General features: G+C 32.9%; 4 protein-coding genes across 5 annotated transcripts; 3 read left to right on the top strand and 1 right to left on the bottom strand.

The window, feature by feature from the left end:
* Positions 1-267: 267 nt before the first annotated feature.
* LOC145564324 (uncharacterized) lies at positions 268-4,400 on the bottom strand. The gene is made up of 8 exons (XM_081624640.1): positions 4,286-4,400; positions 3,292-3,373; positions 3,115-3,194; positions 2,315-2,395; positions 2,056-2,106; positions 1,365-1,442; positions 1,097-1,150; positions 268-734 (listed from the first exon to the last, which is right to left on the bottom strand). Exons 2-8 carry the CDS (start codon positions 3,344-3,346, stop codon positions 525-527), a joined length of 609 nt encoding a protein of 202 aa, XP_081480766.1. The 5' UTR covers positions 3,347-3,373; positions 4,286-4,400; the 3' UTR covers positions 268-524.
* A 2,315-nt stretch (positions 4,401-6,715) lies between these two features.
* On the top strand, positions 6,716-8,525 carry LOC145564323 (GDSL esterase/lipase At4g10955-like). 2 transcript variants are annotated; one of them, XM_081624639.1, is made up of 3 exons: positions 6,716-6,828; positions 7,068-7,189; positions 7,423-8,525. In XM_081624639.1, exons 2-3 carry the CDS (start codon positions 7,098-7,100, stop codon positions 8,414-8,416), a joined length of 1,086 nt encoding a protein of 361 aa, XP_081480765.1. In that variant the 5' UTR covers positions 6,716-6,828; positions 7,068-7,097; the 3' UTR covers positions 8,417-8,525. The 2 variants fall into 2 exon arrangements, with proteins under 2 accessions (XP_081480765.1, XP_081480764.1); XM_081624638.1 differs by lacking the exon at positions 6,716-6,828 and having other exon boundaries at positions 6,961-7,189.
* A 2,089-nt stretch (positions 8,526-10,614) lies between these two features.
* On the top strand, positions 10,615-12,583 carry LOC145564322 (GDSL esterase/lipase At4g10955-like). The gene is made up of 2 exons (XM_081624637.1): positions 10,615-10,709; positions 11,177-12,583. Exons 1-2 carry the CDS (start codon positions 10,615-10,617, stop codon positions 12,165-12,167), a joined length of 1,086 nt encoding a protein of 361 aa, XP_081480763.1. The 3' UTR covers positions 12,168-12,583.
* A 513-nt stretch (positions 12,584-13,096) lies between these two features.
* LOC145564321 (GDSL esterase/lipase At4g10955-like) lies at positions 13,097-15,426 on the top strand. Its single transcript, XM_081624636.1, has 3 exons — positions 13,097-13,370; positions 13,704-13,824; positions 14,362-15,426. Exons 2-3 carry the CDS (start codon positions 13,736-13,738, stop codon positions 15,341-15,343), a joined length of 1,071 nt encoding a protein of 356 aa, XP_081480762.1. The 5' UTR covers positions 13,097-13,370; positions 13,704-13,735; the 3' UTR covers positions 15,344-15,426.
* Positions 15,427-15,873: the final 447 nt, after the last annotated feature.

Raw genomic sequence — 15,873 nt, 5'->3', positions numbered from 1 at the left:
GGGCTTGTTATTCATTCTGCTGGTTTCCGAAACTGTATTACATTCAGGGCTTTGGTTTTCCAGTGTATTAGGTTAGGTATCGTTGTTTCAAAAAAAAAAAAAGGTTAGGTATCGTGTTATAAAAGAAGCTCCTTGAGTATTAGGAGTATTGTTATGCAAGTTTTCTTTGAAGAACAGAAGATTTGCAGTTCTATATATAAAGGTAATTTCATAATTGAGAATTTTAGAAATGCAGGGTTGTGGTAATATAATGACATTAAACAAACTCCAAATTTCAAATTTATAATTGTGACACCAACGATTATAAGGCATATCCGTGTATCAAAGCCCTAGATGGCCAGATCACTCAAAATGCCTCGTCTTTGACAGAACTTTGTTTCTATGATCTAAAACGCAACTTAACAGAACTTTAAAACCACATCAGCAATCAGAGACGCAAAGGCAAATAATCTACACTATAGTTCCAAAATACAAGATTTTAAGGCTCCTTATGAATTTCAAGGAAACCAAACTAATTAAGAAGTTTAAAAGAACTCATCATCATCATCATAGTAGTCGCACTCATCCTCTTGATTGTTATATTCTGAATAGTTTGGATGATCCTCCCGGCCATTTTCTTCATCCCCAGTTTCATTTCCAGCATCATCCTTCACCTGAGTTCCAATTGAACTTTCTCCCAAATGTTTGTCCAAATTTGGTTCACTCTGCCTCTTCTTTGAACTATCTGAAGGCGACTGTTAAGCAAGCAAAGCATTAAGATGTTGCTATAAAGGAATCAAGACAGTGATCTATAGCCCATACTCCCATAGTAAATAATAGTCAACTGTACAGAAAACTTAAAAAAAAAAAAAAAAAAAAAAAAGAAAAGAAAAATCATTGCAGCAGTTGAATACTTGAAACATAATGGATGATTTTTCAGATAAATCCCCCCCTTTTCCTGAAAATTCAAATACAACCAGAAAGTCAAAAGGAGTTCAAAAGAATCTACAGGTCTACAACGCTCTTCTACCATGACCAGATTCTTGAATACATATGAAATGTACATAGTAATCCAAGCTTTAAAAGAAAAGCGAAAATTAACAAATCCAAGACTTACAGGTTCATCTAGCACTTTGGACAGTGCATCGTAATTGATTCTGGAGTTGGGCCTCTGAAAGAACAATCATACATAATAAGAGAGCAGCTTCTGAGTATTGGATGAAACACGAATAAAATTTGAAGCATAATGCAGTATATTACATGAATTACTACATCAGTAAGGTACATTTTATTACAAATGAATTCAGGCTCCAATTTTTGCGAAAATATGGTGGCTTTAGTCTATTAATTTAATGGAAAGCTTTTCTTTTAAAATTCAAACATACCTTCTTAGGCGATGGTGGACGAGTTTTAGATGTAGACTGGGCTTTCTTTACACCTGTTGTCTTCTTATTTCTGAGATCCTGCAGACAATTTGTCCATGATAAGCAGCAGGAATAGACTTTGCAAGAATATCCTAGCCAAAAAAATCAAGAAAAATTAAAGGCTAATATAAAAAGCTCTAGGATACACTCATACCCTTAACAATAATTGAGGTCTGTTATAGCTAATGCTCCTCCCACCTTCCCCCTTCCCACACACCCAAATAAGAATGCGGAAAATTGTTAAAAAGACAATTTTATAGCTTTACAGTGCCTCGATTTGTATCTCCACACATAATTCTGTGAAAAATTGATAGTTCTAACACGTCATTACACCTTAATAGCAAAAATCCTTACATTTTAATCAGAAGATACCTTCTATAGCTGGTAACACATTCCAAGAACCCAAGTATTACCTTCCAAACTTTTGGAATCCTGTACGCCCAAGCTCACAACCTCCACATCATAATTTGACCTGAAGAAATGGTCTGAGCTTATCACTATCCAATTGATGATTAAATTGAATTTCTAGTTCATGTTATCTAGGAGAAAACTTTTCCACTGGTTGGTCAAATATGAATATAGTGACAAGAATGCACTTGGAGCTAAAGTGTGCAAGAGCAATAAAGATACTAAAATATTTAAAAGAACTCACCCTTTTGAATTTTGTACCATTAGCAGTAGCAGCAACTCTTTCGGCTTGTTCCTGCATACAGACAGAGGTATAAGCTGATTAATGTGTATAGATTACTAACTTTGCTCAGTTAACAAAGATCATAGAGTGACAGTCAATTCCACATCAGACTGATCAATACGATCTCTTCCTTAATTAGTGCAAACTACATGTTCAGCCATAGATATTGAAGCTAGTACATTGACAACATGGTGAATGATGACATAAAATATCAGATTACCTGAAGATACTTCTTATTCATCATTTCCCAAATTTCTTTCCTGTAATGCTTCTCTTTCTCATTATATAAGTAGCTCCCAACCTACAAAATCCTCATCGTAGGACTAATTTGTTAGTCACCAAAAAGGACAATATGAAGTAGAAAAAAGCGTAAAATAATAAGACAATTAGAAAGAAAAACTTGTTTAAAAGGCTCAGGTGTAAAATGTACACATGTCACTTGAAAGCATATAATTTGTTATAATCAAGTTGTTGCTATTGTTTCTCAAAATTCTTAAAAAATTCTCAGAAATTAAGCCACAAGCATAAGAGTATATGGAAGACAAAGCAAACGATAATGCATGTTCAGTGCTTGCCACACCACAATTAAGTTTAGTTTCAATGTTTAATGTTCTTTTCAAGATTGCAGAGTCATCGGCAGGATATCAGAATATTTTACAGGGAAAAAAAAAATCGAAAGAAAGAAGGCCAATATTGACTTGCCAATATTCTCTTATGAGCTGTCTATAAATAGGCTTCACAGGAAAGCAACATTCAGAGAACAAATGTGGACTTAAAGTAGAGTAGATTGGATGTTGATTGTCACATTGCCCTTGCCCAGTTGCCCCTCATAAACGATACATTTCTACATTGTGCACAGTTAGCTCGTGAAAATTGTGGCGCAATGACAGTGGTGAGTTTCTAGTGAAGCATGCCAAAGTATTGCCTTGTTTTTTTTTTTTTCTTCAACAGAAAAAGCTAAATTGAATCACATAATGATAGACTGATAGTCATGCAGTGAAATTAGCAAGTATCACTGACCTCGGCATCATCAATGTCAGAAAGGCTCTCTAATTCACCTTCATTATGCAATTTGTCATCAGAAACGTCGCTTGTATCATCTGCACAAAAAATTCTTCATTGATTACAAAAAGGAGTGGTTAAATGGATACAAGGTATCATAAGATGAGCAGAAATTGTAAATGAAGCTTAAAATACCTTCAGAATCAGTCGTTTCCAACAGTTCGCTATTAGATACACTGACATCGTCCATGTCTATCTCAAGGCAACGAAACACGAACTGGCATAACAAAATCAAACTTCAGATAAACTATGGATGATCCAACACACTATCATTTTACTCTTAATCAATCAAAGACAACAGAAGCAAAAAAAACAGTTCATCCCTTAATACTAATGTGTTGAAAAACAATAATCGATATAATTATGACACTTAGACAATTTATAACCAATGCTAACAATGTTAAGGAAAGTAATTGAAATGCAGGGCAATGACAACATACATCCTTTCTCCTATATGATTCACCAAAACAATGCAATGTGCCCAACAACTTAATAAGCACAAGTCAAGAACTTTTTCGAACCCAAAATCTCCTCAATAATTTTCTTCAATTCCCAATAAATCCCTTCTAACAACATTGAATAACTCAGCATTCATACACCCATCAAGATACCAGCTTTATATGCTCAAACTTCCAAATAAAAAAATCCCAAGAAAAAAATTACTAACAGTATGACAATTCTAACAGAAAACAGCTTCCTCAGGAAAAATTGCTATATGGATTAGTGGCATCATAACGTAAATTACAGAAAAAGGGCACATAAAATTTAACAATATATTCATTTAATCATTTATAGATTCATTCATCATTCATACAATAACAGTTGTTTTTTGGGTAATGTTACATGTAGTCCTAAGGGCTATACATAAGCATTAAATATACTCTTGGAAATTGTATAAAATTAGGAATTTATGACAAAAACACGCGTAAATTAATGTTATTAGTGTTTATATTTTGATGATTTCTTAACTTTTTACGATATTCAAATGTAAATTTAATGATTATATGTAGCCTAAGGGCTATGTATAACATTTTCCTTGTTTTTTATTAACCCCATAATATAGTTTCTTGGTTCCTCCAAAAAATTGCAGACAAGAATAAATTAAAAAGAGAGTAGTGTTTTCGTGTACCTGGGTTTCAGAGGAGAATCGCCCTGCTGAATTGAGACGAGGAATTGGAAGAACAACAACCGAACAGTGATCGGCGTCAGTTAGATTAATTGATTTTCAGCTCAATAAAAAAAAGGTGGGTCGGGTCAAAAGTTTGGATCCAATTGTGTCAGTCATTCTTAAATGGGTCATATACAGTCCGTATTTGGTTTTTTTTTTAAAAGTAAGAAAAAGGATCTTAATTAGAATTCAACGGTTATTTTAGTCTAATATTTGTAAGTAGGGGTGATAATTTGGGTCAGCGAGTCGGGTTCGGGTCAGATTTCGAGTTGATTTTGGGTTATGCTTAGAAACTATTAAAAATAGTGTAAAATTTAATATTATTATGAAATATAAAATTTGGGTCAAATCGGGTTGAATTCGGATTGTTCGGGTTTGGGTTGGGTCAGATTCGGGTTTCTCTCAATAACTTCGGGTCGGGTTAGGGATTGCCCGCCCTATTTGCGGGTTAGACCTTTTAAAGTAAGAAAAAGGATCTTAATTAGACCTCAACGGTTATTTTAGTCTAATATTTGTGGGTTAGACCTTTAAAACTGAGAGGGAAGGATAAGAAAATATCCACCCTTAAAGTGTTAATAGTAAGGATTAGACCTCTAACCTTTTTCACTAAATCAAACTTAGCTCGGTGCGATTTGTATTGACTATAAATTTATACATGTATCACAAAACCCATCTAACTCAATTGATTTTATGTGCATTTACAATAAGTACATACTCGACTACTCGTAGCTAAAATTGTAAATTTACACTTTTAATAAATCCTTCGTAAATCGTAATAAATATGATTATACAAAGCATGTCTTTGAAACTGGTATAATTATTATTCATGATGCTCAGTTTGAGTTACTTGGATTGTTTACTAGTTTGAGTTAGTTTCGTTCTAGTGCTCTAAGAGGAGAATCCAATTATCCAATCATGAAGCTACCAAGTCATTTTTGGTGGCTCTGTTTGTTTGTGAGCATTTTGAATATAAGGTGTCTCATACTTCCTCTAACATTTTAAATGTTTTGTGCGATTGTGCACAAAGCTTATGTTGTGATTTGCCGTAAACTATAATAATTAATCTATGTATAATTCAAAATATACGGAGTAAAGAAAAGAAATTAAGAAAAACTCCAAAAGCATACATCTATCATCTGAGTTTAATTTACCTTTTGCTCGTTCTCCTCTCTTTGAAAGAAGAGCAAGGGACAAAAGGGATAGTGAATTTTCAGGGAAAAATAGTGAAAACCAATTATAACCATAACTAGAAATGTGACTCTCCAATTTATCCAAAGGACGAATTTTGTCAACATAATTTGGGATTTTATGAATAAATATAGGGTGCCTTGAGAAATGAACATATCTTTCCAATTTGTTGCCTCAATATAATGGTTGGTGACCTAGCATTGTCTATTATTTTCCGTAAATATGTTTCAATTAATTAGTGATGGTTTTCATTTGTTACTATTGTTATTTTGTATTTTAGTAAGCAAGGTTTGCTTGGCTTAGTAAGCAAGGTGCATCATGCCACAGTTTGATTGATCAAGTACACACAAAATAATTTCCTACAATAAGAGAATTGTGACCACATAAATGCTTGTATAAATAAAGGGCAAAGAGTAGAAAGACCCTTAAAATAGTGTAAAGTTGCAATAAAGAACATTGTAACACGGATTCTATTTATGAATTAATAAAGAAATTTGTTGTCTTTCTTAAAGAGAATATCATATTCAATCTCTAAAAGTAAACAATTACGACAATTACATTTTTTTTAGGATTAAATTGTTGAACTGGCTCAACATCATAATTAATCCTTGAATCAATTGAATGCATAATTTATATTTTTTATTTTATTTTTAGTTAACTACCGGACTTAACTATTCACAAGGATATCAAAATGAACTAAACTATTCATGAGAATTTATATAGAGTTTATTTTATTATTTATAGGTAAGGAAAAGGCGTCCTATCAAATCAGAACCTAGTCTCTTATATATATACATATATCATGTTAACCCGAATCAAATTAGCAGTCAAGCCTCCTTGGAGAGTAAGAGGGGAGGGAAGAGTGTATTTAGGATACAATTGGACCACCTAAAGATCACTCCTTTATTTTATTTATGGGTTAGGTTAGGTGTTCTACCACCCCTAATAAGAAACTACTTATAGTGTCTTTTTAAATTCATAACAATATTTCTAAACAAAATGAAGTAGCATTCTTCCACATCAGCCCATAAAATAATTTATACTCCGTACCATAAGTCCATAAATGTATGTATGTAAGTGTAATGTGAATATTGTCATATTTGGCTCAAAGGAAAAAAGGTACAAAAAATGTATAAAAACATAAAAGGACACATGTCACACTTTAAGTCATCAATTAATCAAAAATACAATTTCTAATGGCATCTTGGGAGGTCCTTTCTCTATCACCAATAGTCGATGGAGTGATCTTATATATATTCCTCAAGAGAAAGCTTTGATAATGGCTTGCTTTTAACGCCATGCACTAAAATTTTAAGGTATTTTCTTTCTTTTTTGGAATTTTGGGTGTAAACTATTTAGGTATATTATAAATTATATTGTTATTTTCTTATTAAACTCCTTGATTTTACATGAAATTGTTTTTTGTTTGATATATGTTTTCATGAAGAGGAAAAAATAAAAATTAAAGGTGTTCAATTGTTTAGCTAAATTGCATGTTTGTGAGTGTTTAATGATAATGGTAAGTAATTATGTGTGGACTTGATTTTATTGGCAGGATTTTCTCGTGCGAAGTTATAGATGAAAGATGAAGGGGAAAAGAGGGGATGATAGTGATGCAATATTCTCCAAGTGGGAATTTGGCATTTCTGGTCCGGTTCATCTCACTTCAGTTGATTGGTAGTTATCTCTAAACTCTCGTTTTCTCTTGGTTTCAGTTGATTAGTGCGTGGTTGTTTGATTAACATACATATAATAATTGCACTGAAAAGTTAAATTTTTTAAAAATAGAAACGTTGTTTGATTGACAATAATAAAAATTAAATTTTCAAGGAAGTTAGTTATATATATTTTGGTCCATCTATTATCAACTATATTTGCTAATATTGAATCATATAATAAATTTTGCGTAGGAGAAACCCCGATCACAGAAGATCAGTTGTAGCTAGTTTGATTCAAGGAGTGTACGTGTTAGAAAGAGACCGCCAACATAAGAGAATAGGGAACAAAGCATTAGCTCCAGCTTGGTGGGATTACTTCCATTTTGAATGCATCAAAACTCTTAAAGATCAAATTGATTCTTCCATATTTGGAGCCATATTTGAGTACAAATCCCATGCTCTTATCCCTCAACAAGGTGTTCCCCCAAGGTATGTCATTGTCTTTCGTGGCACTCTCATGGAAACCGTCACACGAAAACGAGACCTCTACTTGGATATCCAACTCCCCTTCAGTAGACTAACCCGGGACTCCCGGTATCTAACCGCGTTTCAAGAGATAGAGAGCATACTCGAAATAAGTCCTAAGAATGTTTTGTTAGCAGGGCACTCTCTTGGGGCAGCTATTGCACTCCAAGCAGGTAAAGACATGGCTAAAAGGGGATGTCATATTGAGACTTACCTTTTTAATCCACCATACACGTCTGCCCCGATAGAAAAGATAAACAATACGTATATAAAAGGCAAAATTCGTGTTGCTAAAAGTATAGTTACAGCAGGAATCTACCAAGTGGCTAAAAGAGGTATTAAAAATTATAATAACTACTCGACAAAACAATATGACACATATTTGTCGCTATGTTCATGGATCCCTAACATATTTGTAAACCCTAGTGATCCAATTTGTTGCGAATACATCGGGCATTTCGAGCATCGAGGAAGGATGAAGGAATTGGGAATGGATGAAGTTGATTTAATTGTTACCAAGCATTCATTGATGAGTATGTTAGTAGGTGCACTAGGAAAAGATGGTGAGCCACCACATCTAATTCCATCGGCATTGCTTACAAAGAACATGAAGGATGTTGTGCAAAGTGTCAAGGATGCTCATTGCGTTAATCAATGGTGGGAATCACATTCATATTGGCACTCTAAGATTTATGTGTACGAAGAGACCAATTGTATGTGACTATGCTTGATCCAATGCAAGTAAAGAGCTACTATAATTCGAAATGTATTGTTGTTTAATTATTTTGGGTTATGTAGTAGATGTTTGGTAATTCAATTATTGTCTATTACTTGCGTCTTTGTATATGTAAATGATTATTTTTTGGACTAAATTGTTTGTTAGCTCAATTAAATAGTTCAATTGTGAAAGACTTAAAGTGAATCAACATCTCAATTTCATGCATATTTTATTTAAGGTGAGGTTTCATCATGTTCTTAACTTCATTATAAAAATAGTTCATTCTTTTTTTCTTTTTTTATGTTTAAAATCTATTAGTGAAAAAAATGATGATCAAAACGTAAAAAACAAAAGAAATAAAGGGACTACAAAATAGCAAATTAGTTGGATAGGCTAGGAATTAAGGATAGATTATTTCTAAAAGTGTCTTACTTTTTCTCCCAATATTGTAATATAATTCTAACCTACGTCGTACACCCTAATGATGTAGTCTTCTAATTCAAACCTAACACCATAAGTATGTATTCAATCTCAACTTCTTCGATTGAAACTATAAGTATACAAACTAGGAACTTGAGAAACAAGATTGGTTAAGGCGGTAAGGTTGGTCTCAAGTTTGAGGTCACCTACTTCTCACCTCCCCCTAATTAATCATCCCATTATCTAACATTCCTAATTAATATAGAGCTCCAATGTAATGCCACCTTGTATAAATCGTATAAAAATGCATGTGTAACATGTAAGCTAAGACTTTGTAACATTACCTTGCCTCACGTGGCTAAATTCTTGTCTCTTAATAATTATATAAAAGAACCAATCTAGTTAAAGAGCCACTATGCTAATCATTTATAATTATATACCAATTAGGCAAATACACTACTTAGTCAATCGTTCTCCACCTAATTGAAACAAGTCATGATGCCATTAGATGGTAAAAAGTCATACCTTGTCCAAGAGGGTAGCTTCAATTCAAAAATAATAAAAAAGAATTCCATGATTCAATTCCAATTTAGCAACTTGTATGAAATTGCATGTTTTTTTATTGAGTATTTTGAGTGATCTTTGTTGGGTCTTTATTCCATGATAAGAATCACTACTCTGCCACTACTAGTTATATACGAAGTATTTAATTAACATCATATATCCACGGTGATTAGAAATGTTTTAAATCATGTTTTTTAAACATCAAACTAAACACGATCAAAGAGAACCAATTCGATCTATAAGTTGGAAACACATAATATTTTAATCATTCTGTTTTGGTCGAGCTCACTCCAACATAATTAGGTTTTGTTAACTGTCATTACAATAATGATTACTGGTATCACTATTTTAAAATCTTAGAAGAGTTTACAATTTGTGTCACGTCAATGCGTGCACTTGATGATAATTTAATAACATGTTGAAAATTCTTTATCATTTACATGCTAATTCTAGATATTTCGGATTTGAAACTAAACAGGATTGTATGAACCTTTAAAATTGATACAGTTCAATACGAGAATTCGTACTATCTTCACTTTTGTAAAATAAAAATAAAATGATATTGATGCATACTTTCTCCGTTCCTATAATGTACCAAAAATATAAGCATTTAGACCTACAACATACTTCTACCATGAATATACCTGTCCTATTCACCATTATAATTCATGAGAGTTAACAGAACTTGTCTTCAAGACTCTCTCTCTCTTGGGTTTAGAGAAGAAGAGGCAAAATTCATTGACTTTATATTAAATTACACAAATTTAGTCAAGTCAGCTCTTTAAGCTCGAGATTTAAGTCTACTCACACCCAAAAGATGAAGCTCATTCCACCATCATTTTAAAGCTCCTTCTTCTATTCCAAATGTAAGGGAAAATATTAATTTTAAGCTCTTATTAGAGGTATTTTTTTTTTTACTTTATGATCTTCTTTTTCTTGTTTGAATTATGTTATTCACATAGCATTGCTTTGCTTGATCATACATACTTTAAAACTTTGCCAAATCTTTGATGATAGTTTGATTTTATTTCCATTCTTCAAGAAACTAATTAATAATGCCCATGAAATATATTATATGTTACTTGCATAATTATTGATTGCTTTTATTATCCATTATACAAGATACTTATAATAATCTCTAAAAATGTATAAGTTAATTAATTAATGCTGTGATGTTGCTAATTGAATTTGTTCTTAACTTCTTGCTAATGATTTAGATGGAGTACAATAAAGAGGAAGAAAAAGAGACGAAGCCCTCTAAGAAGGAGATTTTTGGCATTTGTGGGCCCTTACACCTTAATTGTGTTGATTGGTACTTCACTTTTTCTTAATCCCTTTAATTTGATAGTGAATAGATGTGAATGCCTTTCTTGGTCCAAATGAGTGAAAATAACATTATAAGTTACTAGGATAAATTACAAATAGGGAAGAAAGATGGTAAAATATAGGGAGCCCTACGTTAATCTCCGAGATTAACATTTCAAGTTAATCTCCTCTCACAACTTTATGTATTTGTTTTCGTGCTATTTTACTATTTTACTTTTATTATTTAAAAAATAAAAGTAAAACAATATATTGTGAGAGGAGATTAACTTTTCATGTTAATCTCAGAGATAAACTTGAATTCTCCCGTAAAATATGTTATACTCCGTGTTACTTTAGTCGGTTGCTAAAAGTAGAATATGTCATATTGTTTCATTCTGCTTTGATAGTGGATGATTCTTAATTGGATATATGATTCGTTGCATACCTATTGCACCACCTTTATATTAATTGCAGGAGAATACCAGATCATAGAAGATCGGTTGCGGCTAGTTTGGTTCAAGGAGTGTACATTTTAGAGAGAGACCGCCAACAAAAGAGAACGGGGCACAATGCACTAGCCCCAATTTGGTGGGATTATTTCCATTTCAAATGCATCCAAATCCTTGTAGATCAAGTTGATTCCTCCACGTTTGGAGCGATTTTCGAGTACAAGTACCACAAACCTAACTATTATCACCCCATGACATCCCAAAGTGTACCCCCTCAATATGTTATTGCCTTCCGGGGTACAATTACCAAACCCGATACACGTAAACGAGATCTCTACTTGGATATCCAACTCGCCCTAAACGGGCTAACCCGTAATTCTCGATACCAAACAGCACTCCAAGCAGTAGAGAACCTAATGGTCAAAGTTGGTCAACGGAATGTTTGGTTAGCAGGGCATTCTCTAGGGGCAGCAATAGCCCTACAAGTAGGAAAAGAATTGGCTAAAAGAGGTTGTTACATAGAAAGTTACCTTTTTAACCCTCCATATACTTCTGCCCCGATTGAGACACTCAACAACCCAAATTTAAAAACGGGTGCCCGTATCGCTACTAGTGTTATAACAGCTGGCCTTACACTTGCTCTTAATAAGGGTACAAAAAATAAGTACACTACACAACAACATGACCCATTTACTATACTTAGTTCTTGGATCCCATACTTGTTTGTGAACCCGAAAGACCCGATTTGTTGCGAGTATATCGGGTATTTCGAGCATCGAGAAAAGATGGAAGGATGGGGTATAGGTGGGATTGAGAGAATTGCAACTAAAAATTCAGTAGTGGGTTTATTATCAGCTGCATTAGGAAGAGAAGGCGAAGCACTACATTTGATTCCCTCAGCATTTGTTATTAAGAATATGATTGTTAAAGAACAAAATCTTAAGATATCTCATGGAATTCATCAATGGTGGGAACCTCATCCATTTTGGCAGCCTCAACTTTACAAATTTAACTGACATGAAGAAAAATGCAGGGGAATTATATGTTATTTTGAAAATTCATGTAACTACAAAGAAAGAGTTGTTATTTTTTTTTTTTTTTTTTTTAATATATCAATGTATAATCATTGGTTAAATTTTGTATGGGCTTGGGGAGTTGGGGCAACCTATATTCCTGATGACTTGTTTGCAAGTGTAACTTTAACTTTAAGTGATGATCGACTTGTTTGCAAGTGTAACTTTAACTTTAAGTAATAAGTAACGTGATATCATCTGCAGTGACGGATTTAGGGTTTTGTCCTTATGGGTTCAAAATATAGTGGAATAAAATATCATAATTCAAAAATAAATTTTTTAAAATGATAATTTTGATGTGCAACACATAGGTATTGAAGGTTCATTTTGAGGTGGTTAATCAATTAGAATTGAATTTAGGGAGAGACAAATGGATATTTTTTTTGATTTGACACGTAATTTTTCCAAAAAAAATACTTTAAACCTTTCATCTCCAGATTGTAAAAAAACCAATATATATCCATATTAATATTTACAATATTATTTAACAACATTTATCCAGTACCTATAAATAGCTAATTAGCATGATCATTTTATATGTTTTCTAGTTGTATAAAGCGAAAAAGGCTAAATTAAAATTACAAAGCTCATAAATATTACTCGTAAGTTCAACTAACAAATAGAACGAAGGTAGTAATCTATATAACACGTTGGACAACTTTCTCAATTTCTCTACAAAACCTTTTCTATTCAAGGGTGTTCCTTTTGCTCATAACAAAAATATTGAATGAGCGGAAAGTAACTCTAAATAGATCTTACATCCGGGTGCACATAAATAGAAATTCGTTTTGGCATTTTAAAAAACGAGTAGGCTACCGCGTTTAAAGCCTCATACCACTTCTTGGAGGAAACTTCCAAGTTGTTACTTTTTTGCTGGAAACTTTCTTTGACTTTGGAGAAGAAGCAAATCTCTTTTAATTCATTTATTTACTTCATGCTTTTTCTCCTTTCATTTTTTCCATAAGAAAAAAATTGTTTAAAAAAGCTTAGAATAAAACTGGGTCAATCACTAAAAATTTAATTTAATTATTTTTATCATAAAAACTAGATTTATACTCCTTGATTTGTCTCCTCCATTCTTTCATAGAGCAAAATTTCTGCTCCATCATATCTAGCGCAACTTTTAGCACTCTGCTGCATTCTTTGGTAAATTTCTTGGTCATCTTATTATTATTTCTGTTAATATAATACTTGATCTCATATATATTAATAATTTGATTAATCATGTTTTTTTTATATATATTTTGCTTATTGTATCTGCATATTATGTGTAAATTCTTCAATTTCTTGTTCATGATCCTGTTTTGACCCGCAAAAACTCTAAATTATGTTGCTTGTCGTATTTTTGTGATAATTATAGATTAATTGGAAATTAATTTGTTTTATGATTAATTAGGAAATAAAGGGTTGATTTGAATAGACAGATTAATCTTAATTAATGTAAAATCTAATGTGATGGTTCATTGACTTTGGAAACAGGGTTGAGAGTTTATTGTTGAATAAAGAGAAAAATGAAGGGGGAAAAGAAGGAAGAAAAAAAGCCAGTGGAGAAAGAAAATTTTGACATTTGTGGCCCTCTCCACCTTACTTCCGTTGATTGGTAATTATTTCATTTACCCCTTTTTTTAAATTTATATTGGTCAAAGTTTAACATTTTTTACCGCGGTTAGTTAAAATATGATAACTAATCTAAATTATAGTATGAGAGTGAAGGATAGCTCAAGTGGTTAGAGCTTTCTTTTCGATTCTAGGAGATATTGGGATCGATTCTCATCACTTGCCCTTCTGGCTCTTTAACACATTCTCATTTTCTCTCAAATCAAAAGGTAGGGAGAGAAATCGAGTAGATTAGGAAGAATGTTGCTAAGCTAATTTGATGCTAGGCTACGTACCAAAAGTAGTTATAACTCTATCATACTTCATTTCTATTTAAGTTTCTCCTAAAATCAAATAATCACTTTCTAGATTTAATAAGTTATACTTTGTTTTTAATTTTTTGCATATCAACCTTATCGATACCTTGATTACCTTCCAAAAATTTCAAAAAAATCGTAAAATTAAGAAAGTTGAACATAAAAATTTGAACAATAAAAGATAGCTGTTGAATATTGATACTTGTCAAACCTCATTATTGTAGGAGATTACCGGAACATAGGAGGTCTTTTGCGGCATGTATGGTTCAAGGAGTGTTTGTTCTAGAGAGAGATCGCCAAGAAAATCGAACAAATCATGATGCATTAGCCCCAATTTGGTGGAATTTTTTTCATTACAAATGCTTCCAAACCCTAGTAGATCCAATCGATTTGTCAATTTTTGGGATCATTTACAAGTACAAACCCCACATACCGAACATTTTTTCTCCAACGGGTACACCCCCTAAGTATGTCATTGCATTTCGAGGCACGATCGTTAGACCCGAGACTCGAAAACGGGACTTCCACTTAGATGTCAAACTCGCCTTAAATAGGTTGGCACGAGACACGCGGTACCAAGCCGCATTTCAAGCAATAGAGAGCATAATAGCCAAAGTAGGCCCTAATAAGGTTTGGCTAACGGGGCATTCCTTAGGAGCGGCTATAGCGTTACAAGCGGGCAAAGAGTTGGCTAGACGTGGATTTTGCATAGAAACTTACCTCTTTAACCCTCCTTACATCTCTACCCCAATTGAGAAACTCAATGACCCAAATATAAAAAATGGGGCCCGCATCGCTCATAGCGTTTTAAATGCGGGCCTTTCTCTTGCTATAAATGGAACAAAAAACAACACTACACCCGAACAAAAAGACCCTTTTACAATACTTAGTTCTTGGACCCCGTACTTGTTTTTGAACCCGAAGGATCCGATTTGTTGCGAGTATATCGGGTATTTCGAGCATCGAGAAAAGATGGAAGGATGGGGAGTGGGTAAAATTGAGAGGATTGCAACAAAGAATTCGGTTTTGAATTTATTATCGGGTGCATTAGGGAGAGATCACGGTGAGGCGTTACGTCTTATACCATCAGCTTTCGTTACTAAAAACGTGGTCGTTAAGGAACAAGATTTGATGGCTGCTCATGGTCTTCTTCAATGGTGGGAACCTCATTCGCATTGGCAATCTAAGGTTTATCAGTTTGATTGAGTTTCCATTGATCGAGAGTGGCAAGAAAGTGTTGAACATTTGAACTAAATTTACAAGTTTACAACTACTAACAAATTATGACAATTTTGTGTGAACTTTTTTTAAGTGTAATTATGCTTGATAAAATCTGATATGCAATTGTGGATAGATACATATTTATGATAAATTGATTTCTTTTGTTATTTATATTATTGTATCTTAATTATACACTTGCTTTGATGTTATTATTATTATTATACTTAATTTATACTCTCTCCGTCCCTATTTGATAATCACTTATTTCCTTTTTGGTGTCCAAAATGTTAGTCACATTTGTTTTTTTCAAGTACCATTAATATCAATTTTTTACCAAAATTCTCTCCAATTTGCAAAAAATATTTGTGCAAATTTAAGTTTTTCATGTAAATCTTGTTTTTTCATGGACTCTAATTACATTCTCTCTCTACTTTTTTGCATGTCCAATGTAAAGTTACTTTTTCAATGTACTTTTGTTACCTCTTATTCATATTTATTAATTCCCGTGAAAATGC

This window comes from Chenopodium album, chromosome 10 (assembly GCF_948465745.1).
Source record: "Chenopodium album chromosome 10, dcCheAlbu1.1, whole genome shotgun sequence".
NCBI classification, from domain to species: domain Eukaryota; kingdom Viridiplantae; phylum Streptophyta; class Magnoliopsida; order Caryophyllales; family Amaranthaceae; genus Chenopodium; species Chenopodium album.
This window is presented reverse-complemented; position numbering and strand designations above follow the sequence as displayed.

What these genes read in the sequence shown, in the direction of transcription:
- LOC145564324 (XM_081624640.1), bottom strand. Translation starts at nt 3,346, where the DNA reads ATGGACGATGTCAGTGTATCTAATAGCGAACTGTTGGAAACGACTGAT. An exon ending in GGAAACGACTGATTCTGAAG is followed by an intron (nt 3,195 to 3,291) that starts GTATTTTAAGCT and finishes TTTTTTGTGCAG; the next exon opens with ATGATACAAGCGACGTTTCT. An exon ending in ATGGTACAAAATTCAAAAGG is followed by an intron (nt 1,443 to 2,055) that starts GTGAGTTCTTTT and finishes AATTGTCTGCAG; the next exon opens with GATCTCAGAAATAAGAAGAC.
- LOC145564322 (XM_081624637.1), top strand. Translation starts at nt 10,615, where the DNA reads ATGGAGTACAATAAAGAGGAAGAAAAAGAGACGAAGCCCTCTAAGAAG. An exon ending in CACCTTAATTGTGTTGATTG is followed by an intron (nt 10,710 to 11,176) that starts GTACTTCACTTT and finishes TATTAATTGCAG; the next exon opens with GAGAATACCAGATCATAGAA.
- LOC145564323 (XM_081624639.1), top strand. Translation starts at nt 7,098, where the DNA reads ATGAAGGGGAAAAGAGGGGATGATAGTGATGCAATATTCTCCAAGTGG. An exon ending in CATCTCACTTCAGTTGATTG is followed by an intron (nt 7,190 to 7,422) that starts GTAGTTATCTCT and finishes AATTTTGCGTAG; the next exon opens with GAGAAACCCCGATCACAGAA.
- LOC145564321 (XM_081624636.1), top strand. Translation starts at nt 13,736, where the DNA reads ATGAAGGGGGAAAAGAAGGAAGAAAAAAAGCCAGTGGAGAAAGAAAAT. An exon ending in CACCTTACTTCCGTTGATTG is followed by an intron (nt 13,825 to 14,361) that starts GTAATTATTTCA and finishes TCATTATTGTAG; the next exon opens with GAGATTACCGGAACATAGGA.